The following is a 10,569-nucleotide window of genomic DNA, read 5'->3' on the forward strand; positions in this document are numbered from 1 at the left end:
AAATAAAGTTTTCATTCTCAAATTAAATTAGTACTTAAAAAAATTCATTAATACCCAAAATATTAGTATAAAATACCCAATTATATTATTTCACAAAAAATAAAAAAAAAACAAGAAACAAACATCTTTTTGCATATCATAAAAATAGTGCGTTTTTAATGCAATCAATGTAAAATAAGTATAAATAAAATAAAATCATATAATAGATAATGGTCGAGTGAAATGAGAAATAAAACGATTAAGTGCGGTGTGCCATGTCCCCCGTAGTAGGTCCAATATATCACAGTTTTAGGCATGTCATAACGGATAGTAAGCTCGAGTCCCTGTTGCAGTTCCTGTTTTAATCCCACCTCCGGATCATTCCACATCCTTCATGAGGCTGATGGCAATGGCGCCAATCAGGCCACTGACCCCCATTATGTTCAAGGGCAGCAGGGCGTCGATGTGCTCCTGCAGGACAATGAAAAAACAAGGTTAACAAGATTGCAAGATAATCAGTGTAAACGGGGAAAGGAGCACCCACCAGTTGCCAGAGGAAGGGCACAAGGATTAGGGCGATTCCCGAGGCCAGGTTGCCCATGCCGACGCCAAAGTTACGAACAATTGTGGGATACTGCATTGCCGTATAGGTGGGAATGATGGCGTTGTTGGCTCCTATGAGGCACTTGGCTGTGGAGGATTATTAACGTTTAGTTATTGCAATTATAATGTTAGGCAAGGAAACTATAAGGAAACTTGGGAGTACTTCTGCAAGAAATCGGAGCATTAGATTTATGTTTTCGTTGAATACAACTGTACAGTTTTAAAATCTCAATTTAACTTCTACCAAGCTAGACTTTCCCTTAATAACAGCTCAGTTTCTTGAAGTAGCTTACCTAAAACCCTTGTAAAACTCCCCAAAATAACAACTCACCGATGGTGGCCAGGGCAATCACTCCCGTCTGATTCGGCACCAGATTCGTGGCCAGGCAGCAGAGGCCCGGCAGCAGCATGTACCCGATAAGACTCCGTCGGATGCCCACTTTGAGCACCACTACAATGCTGATGCAGATGGACGCGGCCTCTACCGTACCGGCCACAGCGCTGTTGATGTACACATTCCCGCCCAGGTTGCTCAGGTGAAGGGTGAGGCCAAAGTATATAATGATCAGCGTGAGCCAGATTATCAGGGTCAGGCAGGTGGTGCGCCAGTACTTGGCGCCGAACACCACCAGCAGGGGATTTACATGGCCAGTCACAGCGGGATCTGCAGCATCCGTTCCAGCGGCACGCACCTCTTCTACTTGGCCGGCCAGCTCTGGTGGAGATTGGGGGACGACCGTCCGTGGCACCGCCGCCTCGAGGGTCTTGCGATAATTGCTGGGCAGGTTGTCCGTGGTGCCGTTCATCCGGGCCGCTCGCTCAATTAGAACGCACAGCTCATCCAAGCGGCCCTGGGCCAATAGCCAGCGTGGCGACTCCGGCAACCAGAACCTAAGGGAGGAGGAGGAGAAAAAAGTAGAGCAGAAAAAGAAGGTGGTGAGAATCACAGTCGTGCTTGGGTATTTATTGGCTGCTTGGAATTTTTTCATTTGATTTCAAAAGCGGTCAACTAATGTGGCCTATCATTCCTCTGCCCCACTTGGCACCGAAGGATAAACACTAAGGAATGTCCTGGCCATGGGTTGCTTTGTCCCTGCCGGAATCTAATTGATCCTACGCATTGTGTTGTGCTCGGTTGTGAGCTCTTTGCTGTCAATTTATTTCGTTGACTGCCTGCTGAAAATGTTAACGCTTTGAAGTTGAAATCGAACGAAGCGAACCATTCCAAGAGTTAACAACAAATGGAAACTAAAGTTTAATGTTTGTGGCGTACCTTTTCTGGTTAAACCATTTTAAGTTCAAAATATACAAGGTTTTTCCCTAGAAAACCTAGTGAAAATTTGGAAAATAGCCTTGTTTGAGACCAGGCACGGTGATATATGCGATTGTAATCAGTTTTAATAAATATAAACTAAATAAGTGTCATTAAAGTGTAATACATCAATTAAAAGCACTCATGACAATCCACTTTATTTAATAGACTGTAATAAAGGCATCCAAATAAGCATAGTTGATGGAAAATTTTTTATGAAAATATAGATTTTGCATAATTTTAACATTACCCAATTAAATAAAACTTTTTTGTTTGAATTACCTTTATAAATTTCATTCTAAAAAAAGATACTTTAATTGGCAAAACAAATGTTCTATAGAAATACTCTAATTATGCAAAAGAACAAAGGTTAAATTGCTTCTATTAATGCATTAATATTCTTGTTTGATTTCGCTGAGTGAAACCATCCGTGTTACTCTACTTTAATTAATGAAACAAACTAAAATCAAAGCAAGAAATCAAATTAAAAGACCCCATAGCAAAACTTACCAAATGCTGAGCATGATTAGCCACGGCCAGGAGATGGCCAGCTGAAGGTGCCGCCAATCGCGAATTAGATAGGCCAGTCCGGCGGAAAGGACATACGAGATGGCAACGGGCAGAATGTTGAGAATGCCGATTATGGTGCGCCACTTGCCAGAGACCAGTTCCACCACCAGCACGAAGCTTACAACAGTCACGGTCATTGATGCGAATCCAATTATAACACGTAGCGACATGAACATGGCCACCGATGTTGAGAAGGCCAAAATTCCACCTGCAAAAACGGATGGTGGTCAGCAGGACGCCGTAGAGGAGGTGTAGGAATGTCAGTGGCAAGGTCGGACACGTAAATAAGAGTGTAAAGTCAATTAAAATCCCAGCCCGGCCCACAGAGCAGGACGAATGCAAATGCAGCTGTTAGTCGAGCGATTCACGGACAAAGCTGCATATAAATGACAATTAGAAAATGAATCCCACTCAAATTGCCATGGCCAGAATGGCAACAACCCTGCTCCCAGGCTTAAATCTGACTGTTGCAACTTGTTTGATATAATTTACATGGGAAAAATAGTAATTAAAGTGAAAGGATATCTTTAAAAAGTTGTCCTTTCAAAAAAGAAATAATAACTTCTCAAATAAAAGTACAATTTTTAATTTTTTTCTATTTTTACAAGATTTTTTTAAGCTTTAGTTTGTTTTAATGCAAGCAAAACTATCAATTTATCAGATCTTAACACTATTATTTATGTTATGGCTAATAAAAATCTATTTTAAAGCAGCCTTTTTAAATTGATTTTCTAGTTTATAACCAACCACATTCATTAAGCTTAAACTTAATAACCTGCTGACGTAATTTTTTGCATCTTAACTCACCAAAAACGCTTTGTATGGTCACGAAGGCCATCAACGTGTGGCGCCTGCCAAATCGATCCGATATCCAACCACTGAGCACAGCTCCAGCCGCCGCACCCACCAGGAAGCAGGTCTCAACCAGGCTTAGGATGTCGCGTCCGCAGACCAGCTCGAACTCCTGGACCAGTGTCTTGGCCGGTCCATCCACATCGGAGAACTCAAAGTGCGGGCATTGCCGATAGCCCAGCTCACTGGCGTTTGCTGGCCAGTTGATCAATTGATTGCCATTGTACGACACCTGCGAGTAGTCCACATCCAGTAGAAGGCAACCATTAGAGGTCTGACTTAGGTTGCGCCACTCGGAGAGGCTCATCTGCCGGAGATGGTCTGGTTGGGCACACCAGAAGTCTTTGGGAGCAGTCTAAAAATGAGTTATGAATAGTATTTGCTTGAGAATATTTTATTGAAATATAACCTTGCTTGAAGGTTTTCCCACTAGGTAAATATTTATATAGGTTTTTATCTCTATGTATACCTTATCTAGAATTTGCACAACGATCTTAGAGATAAGAGTTTGCCGAAAGGAGATGGCAAATGATCTTGATAAGATGACTTTCTTTAAACCATAAATCAATTTGCTTATAAAACTCCTATTAAGAGCCAAACCCTAAACTCAATTTTCTTAGAATTTCGGCAAGTTCTCTTAGGAATATAAAAAAATGTAGGCATTTTTTTTAAAGATTCGATTCACGTTTAATGGCAAACGTGTCCTACATGAGACATTAACTCTTCCGAAACAAACTTCGAGTGGGAAGTTTTGTACTTGTACAGCTATAAATCGAATCGAATCAGATATATATTTTAACCAGCCGACATTCCGGTCGGTAGTAAACGTTTAAAATTTCTTCCGCCTGCTGATTGCGATTAAACCGTAGTTAGTTTGTTTTACAGCAGCCCCATTTGTCAGTTGCGAGTGTTTCGTGACAGGTTAACACGGTGGAAATTACTGCATGTTGTTGGGCTGCAACACGAACACGAATGTGCGGCCATCTGATTGATGATCGAATCGATGAAAGCGGCTTATCAATCGCGGGAGGCGAAAAGTCTCCGTTGCCGCCCCGAAAAACAACTCGCTGTACAACAGGTTGATAGCCCCTGTCGGACATGGGACGTGTCTCAATTAAACATTTAGCATGCGGCTCCGAGGAAATGGTTTCAAGTTCAAGTCGGAGTGTAACAAAAAGCGAAACATTTTCAATAATTAATGGCAGTGAGAGGCGGCGGTAAAAGCGAGAGTTTCTGGTGAGGTTTCCTACGGGTTTCCCTGGACAGAGCGACCAGGGGACCGTTGATCGCGTGGCAGGTTGTGGCCGGCCGTGATGTCATTTGCCGCCGCCGTGGCAGGTTGTTCTGTCGCCCCGGCGGTTACATGTCACGTTTCAGACATTTGCATTTCGACTCTCGGCCAACAATGGAATTTCTGTAGCCGCCGTAGCCGCGTGGGCAGCTCTCGACTCGGACTACACACGGACCAGATACATTTCGTTTGATAAATCGGTTTGCAGCCGTGCCCCAGCTGCATCTGAGAGTGCGCTTTTATTCAAATGGCACACTGGGCCAAAGCGAACTCCTCCCAGCTTGGGATCATAATCTAAGAGAGCTGGCACTCAAAAGGTTTTCTAATTTTAATTTCCCATTCCCATTTAGGGAAGCAGGGAATTTCCCGGGTCAACAACCCTAGCTGAATGTTTTCCTAATAAAAACTCACTAATCATTTGATCTAACTAATGGCTATTGTTCGCTTCACAAGTGACAATAAATGAACCATTGTCTCTACATCAGATAAAGTGCATATCCGTAATTGATTGGTTCATTAAATCTTAATTAAATTTGCATTCAATTGGTTAGATGAGTGCTTGTTGTGTTTATTGATATATAATAGGAATGTTAAAGTTGTCAAGAGAACAACTTCCTTTTAGAAATGACTAAGAATATCAAGGAAATGACTAAATCTAAAGCTGTTTCTTATGACAAAATAAATGCAATTGGTTTTTAAAATGTAAATATTTCCCAAAGTTTCAATATTATTCCACTTGATTTATAGTACATCATTTGATGATTTCCTCTTCTTGACTTAACTGTTTTTAATCTTTTTAAAACAAAGTTAGCTTTACTCAACTTCTCCTCTTGGTTGTCTTTAGTTTTTCAAAAACCATTACCTAAAATAGCAAGGCCAAGTCTTCCCTTTTAGTTTAATTAAATTTAAACAATTTCAGTTAGAAACAAAGGTTTGTCTTAAAATATCTGTCATCTAGCCTTCTGAAAGATTTTAAGATCATAGATCTCCCTCCCAGTCTTATAAATATACACAGTACATGTGGCTTTGGTGCTCAAGGGGTGTTGTTAACTTAATTGCCACAGGGTCACCCACTGACCCTAGATGAGAAAGTATTTAAATTGCAATTTCAAATCCCAGTTCAGATCCGATTCGGTTTCCCCAGCGAATTGGAGACCAGTGTGCGCACAGTGCCTGCCAGTGGCATGCTGAGTGGCTCACCAAGTATCTCTGAGTATTTTTATTATTATTGTCTAATTAATATATTTAGACAGTTAGCGGTCAATATTGGCCTCTGGCAGGGAGTAACCTTTCGAGCCCAACCTTGGGCTGGCCGAGACTCGACACCATCGATACCAACACCAAACAACCACCACCACCTGATATGGATCAGTTGGGAGTGGAAACTAATTGAAAAGTCTTGCCGCACGGCTTCGTTGGAAAATCGTGTTGTCATGGTATCTGAGCCACAGAGCTTAGACCTACCATAATCCACAAAGTTGTCATCTTCACAATAAATAACACAAAGCGTGCAATTTGCGGATTTAGTCAATTAAGATAAGGCAAGCCGACACGAAGACCGTGTCAGATATATGCCATTAAATCAGTGTAAGCAAATCAACGACTTTTGGTTTGCAGGGCGAACAGATATTTTATATACATATGTGCTGGATAGTACAACAGCAAACTCGTTTCGGCCGTCTCAGACAGTGTAAATTTGTTATTACTTCACTGCCAATTATTGTGTGTCAATAATTAAGCCAAAAGCGGTTCAGTTAAGGTTGCTTATGTTGTGTTACTTAGTCTAAGGCGCACTTTAAGCCCATTAATATAATGAAGACTTGCCTATAATCGATCCATATTTTAAAAATATAGAGGAAATGTTAAAAAGAAATATATAGTTTAAAGTATAAACAAGAAATAGTATACCTTGTGTAAGGCTAGTTTTTTCTTTTACTTGACCATAGAATACCTGGTCTTTAGTTAGTATAAAAACCATTGCATACTTCCAAGCGTTCTTAGGTTCTCTTTCTGAAAACATACTAAGAACAAGTAGTAAGTTTCTGATTGCTACTCTTTACTATTAGTTAATATTAATACTGAAATTATCTTGTGTACTAGAGCTTAGTAATTTTAGTCTCCCAAAAAAACCCAACGCTTTTTATCCCCTACATTCAGGTTAATAAACACATTTATTATAGGGCAATAAAATGCATTTGATATTCGCTCTCAAAATCGCTCATTGAAACTGTATCTTTCGCCGATCAGGCAGTAGCTCGAGTAGCACTGGAGCACAAACGGGTTTGTCTCGCCAGCAAAAATAATAATAAAATAATAATAATAACGCGCTCGAAGACACCTTATCACTGGTAGGCACTGATAACTGGCATTGGGGGCGGTAGGCGGTGGGCACTGAACACAGAACCTTGTTAGTTGTGGTTTGCTTCGAGTAGTTGGCAGTGGAGCGAATCGGTGGCCAAACTGCAGGTTGTGGGGTGTTGGCCTCCAGCCGAGCACTCAACCCTCGCGAGTCGGACTCACCTGGAACACGTAAACGAAGATGTGGAAGGTGCAAATGGCCTGGAAGATCGAAAGCAGGCCGCACCAGAGACTCTGCCAGGCGCTGATGCATCCAAAGAGGCGCTCTAGCAGCCGGGTGTGCAGATGGTCCAGCTCGTCCAGATCAACGCAGCCCTGCAGCATGGGCGAGGCCTCGCCCGATCCCACGTCCATGTCCGTCAGCTCCATTTCTCGCCCGCTGCAGGTGGCAACCGTGTGCGCCTTGCGATGCAAGTCAACTGAATTAGAATGTCGGCTCTCGAAACTGAGACACAGACAGTGTCTTTTGAAATTCAAATTTGAGCTGATCCAGATGCCAGTTTGGGCAGGTCGCTGGTGTTGCTCAGGTGTCGAGAGCCGAGAGTGCGTGTGTGCCCCGGAGAGATCCGGCCGAGTCTCAGCTCTTTTTCTTTTTTTTTTGTCAGCGTTTTATGCAGGCGCGGCGTTATTACAGATTTCGGGGGGGGACCCCGAAAAAGATAATAACAATAATGTCCAACACAACGCGATGTTACGATAGCCGACGAATTGCTTGTTAACTTTGAGTCATTAAAGAACCACTTGACCTTTCCGTGGGGAGTGCCTTGAGCAACTCCTCCTCCCACAAGGCTGATGCACACTCCACGAAGCGCCGAATTCTTTTGGTGAATCCCGCCAGCATAAAGATATCTTTATACTTCGAACCGAACTTTCTTCGGGTCTAGTTCGGGGCCGCAATCTTATCTGTCTCTATATTTGATTGGTTCATGTAAATGTCAACGATGGTTTCGGCCAGATTACATTCTCCGGCCATTAACAATTGCTTATTGTGTTTCTTCTTTCCCCGATAACATTATGCCTATCAAACGAAAATAGCGCCGAGGCTATCAAAAAGGCGCCAAAGTATAACTAGTCTTATGCGTTTAATAATAGTATTGGCCAGAAGTGCCAGCTTATTGTCTTTTTCGCTACCATTCTCTTTTTATCTCCAATGAATAAATAGAAGTCAGTGGCACATGGGGAACTGATAAGTGAATCTTAGATTATTTTAATAAGCGGAGTAGAACCCGCAATCTCAGCACAAGCCATTAGGTTTGTTATCAGCAAACGGTTCGACAAACATTTTAATTAAATATTTATGGACAAGGGTTGCAGAGCAACAATAATTTTAATTGTTTATAGACCTTTTTGGGTTATATTTCAAGTAAACTATAATAATAATCTGGATAAACTCTTAAATTCTAATTTGGTTAAGAATTAGCAGCCGCCGCAGTCGGGGTAGGTAATTAATGCTGAAATGCAACCAAACCACTTATTGTTTTAAAAGTCTTTTTGTTTACTACCTTTAGTATATAAGTGTGAAATTAGCACTTTTAATTTATCTGTTTTATTTTCAAATGTCAAAAAATATTGCCTGCTTTGAGATTATATTTTATAACATCTTTGCCATTATGTTTTATGGTAAATATCTATGTCTATTTATTGATTTCTGGGAAAGCTGCTCCAATTTGATTTCGGTTGTATATAGAATAGTCTCACGAAAAATACGCTCTATAATTATAGTTTTGTAATTGTAATCAGACCTAACAAAGTACTAGTTAGTTGAAGGCTATATCAATACATATTTTATAACTACAAAATCACGATAAGTTTACCTCATATCTTGAGGAGTTCAGATAGAGTCATAAAGTCATTTCCTCTAAGAAAAGAAGGCTATCTAAGAGAAGGTTTCTTCTATCCTGAAGAAAATGACCCAACAAATGATCTCTCTTGCATCATTCGCCACTCGTTAAGGTCGACTGTGGCCAATCTCTGTTCTTATCGCCCAATTTATTGGCTCTCAATTAGTGTAATTAACCTCCCCTCCATTGGTCGAACTTCTTGTGTCTTTCGATGACTGTTGCAACTTCTACATCGATTATGGCTCCAAGCTCTATTCGCCCACCGATCGTGTGTGTCAAGGTCGTGAGTGTGTGCCTGTGTGTGCGGTTTCAGTGGGACATTAGCACGCTAGGCGAACGATTACCGTGATTGTGGACCTCGAAACCATAGGCAAATGATGCGCACGCAACTCCCTGCTATAAATGGCTTCCAAGTGGAAAAGTGGCTAGGTGACAGCCTCCCTGGAAGTTGGTCAAAGGTGCTCCAAGGTCACCAGTGTGCGTCTCGAGTGGCGTTTGCGAGCCAAGTGCTCCTCCGCCGCCTGAAAGTGATGGCCGAAATTGGCATGCGAATTGTGAGTCGTCGGCCAGCCAACTCAAGTGGAAGCCCCCCGAGAGTGTGTTATCAATTGTTTTCCGTCGTGTGTTTTGGCTGTAGCTCCATGTTACTCATTTTACGCATACTCATCTACTCAAAAGCAGGTGATAAATAGCATTTTGTAATAACCCAAACGGTATTTATCTCTACTACTTTCCCCTGGCAATTACTCCATTGTCAACGAGTTGCATCGAAGAGATACACTTCCGAATCACAACCAATCAGGGTGTTATTAGTGTGTGTCACTTTACAGCTATTAATCAATCAATTGCACAATGTTTTTTTTCCGGGGGAGTGAGTGTGTTTATTTGTGTTTTTTTGGGGGAGGTGGGTAAGCTATATACCTTTACTATGCCCACCAAAAATATTGGGTTTTGCGACGCAATCAACTGGGCAAATATTTGGCCAGCCATAAAAGCCAAAACTCACCTGGAACACAAACATAAACAGGTGAAAAGTGGTGGGCAGCTGGAACAGACAGAGGAGCAGGGTCCACAGGAAGCTCCAGCGGGTGTAGTGTCCCAGGAAATTTGATATCACATCGCTGTCCGCATCCTGGCTGAGGTCCCTGGCCGTCGGCGGTAACTGCTCTCCGTCCTTCTCCTGCTCCCCCTCCTTGGGCGGCTTCTTGAGGTCCTCGGAGTAGCGACGGAAGTCCAATGCAATGACACTGATTTCCGGAGTCTTGGAACCCGGCCTCGTCTCCCGATATCCGCCATACAGGTTCGCCTCGAGGCTACCCCTGCCCTTGTCCCGCGGCCCGCCCACGCAATCGAAATTCAGGGATCCGCGACGCAGCACGCCACTCATAATGAAGCTATCAGCGAGTGGTTTCTTGGAACTTCCAAGACTTCCGATCGATCGATTGATTGGGAAATTGGAAAGGAACTGTGTGGAAACTCGCGGCGATCGTTGGTTTCTCAGCCGTCGGCGGCGATCTGGAACCGTTAAAAGTTCCGCGGCTCTGTTATAAGCACTCTGTAAGTTGGCAAGAGAGCGAAAGCTCGACGGCTCAGAGGCATTGCCAGCAGCGAGAAAGATTGGGGTAAAGCTACCACCTTGACTACCCCACGATCACTCCACTTGGCGCAGGTCTTAAAGCTCCGCAAAGCTTGTAGTGGAGAGATTTATTAAAAAAATTTTTTATAAAATTATGTTATAAACACTTTTATATCGAGGAATCTGA

General features: G+C 42.4%; 1 protein-coding gene across 2 annotated transcripts; it reads right to left on the reverse strand.

The window, feature by feature from the left end:
• Positions 1–122: 122 nt before the first annotated feature.
• Positions 123–10,374, reverse strand: LOC108080904 (organic cation transporter protein). 2 transcript variants are annotated; one of them, XM_017175808.3, is made up of 7 exons: positions 9,813–10,374; positions 7,128–7,328; positions 3,272–3,671; positions 2,405–2,672; positions 914–1,473; positions 524–669; positions 123–450 (listed from the first exon to the last, which is right to left on the reverse strand). In XM_017175808.3, the coding sequence occupies exons 1-7, from the start codon at positions 10,191–10,193 to the stop codon at positions 358–360; spliced, it is 2,049 nt and encodes a 682-aa protein (XP_017031297.1). In that variant the 5' UTR covers positions 10,194–10,374; the 3' UTR covers positions 123–357. The 2 variants fall into 2 exon arrangements, with proteins under 2 accessions (XP_017031297.1, XP_017031295.1); XM_017175806.3 differs by lacking the exon at positions 7,128–7,328 and having other exon boundaries at positions 9,813–10,364.
• Positions 10,375–10,569: the final 195 nt, after the last annotated feature.

Source organism: Drosophila kikkawai, chromosome 3R (assembly GCF_030179895.1).
Source record: "Drosophila kikkawai strain 14028-0561.14 chromosome 3R, DkikHiC1v2, whole genome shotgun sequence".
In the NCBI taxonomy this organism is placed as follows: domain Eukaryota; kingdom Metazoa; phylum Arthropoda; class Insecta; order Diptera; family Drosophilidae; genus Drosophila; species Drosophila kikkawai.

What these genes read in the sequence shown, in the direction of transcription:
- LOC108080904 (XM_017175808.3), bottom strand. Translation starts at nt 10,193, where the DNA reads ATGAGTGGCGTGCTGCGTCGCGGATCCCTGAATTTCGATTGCGTGGGC. An exon ending in TCTTCGTTTACGTGTTCCAG is followed by an intron (nt 3,672 to 7,127) that starts GTGAGTCCGACT and finishes ACTCATTTTTAG; the next exon opens with ACTGCTCCCAAAGACTTCTG. An exon ending in GATTGCCCTGGCCACCATCG is followed by an intron (nt 670 to 913) that starts GTGAGTTGTTAT and finishes AATCCTCCACAG; the next exon opens with CCAAGTGCCTCATAGGAGCC.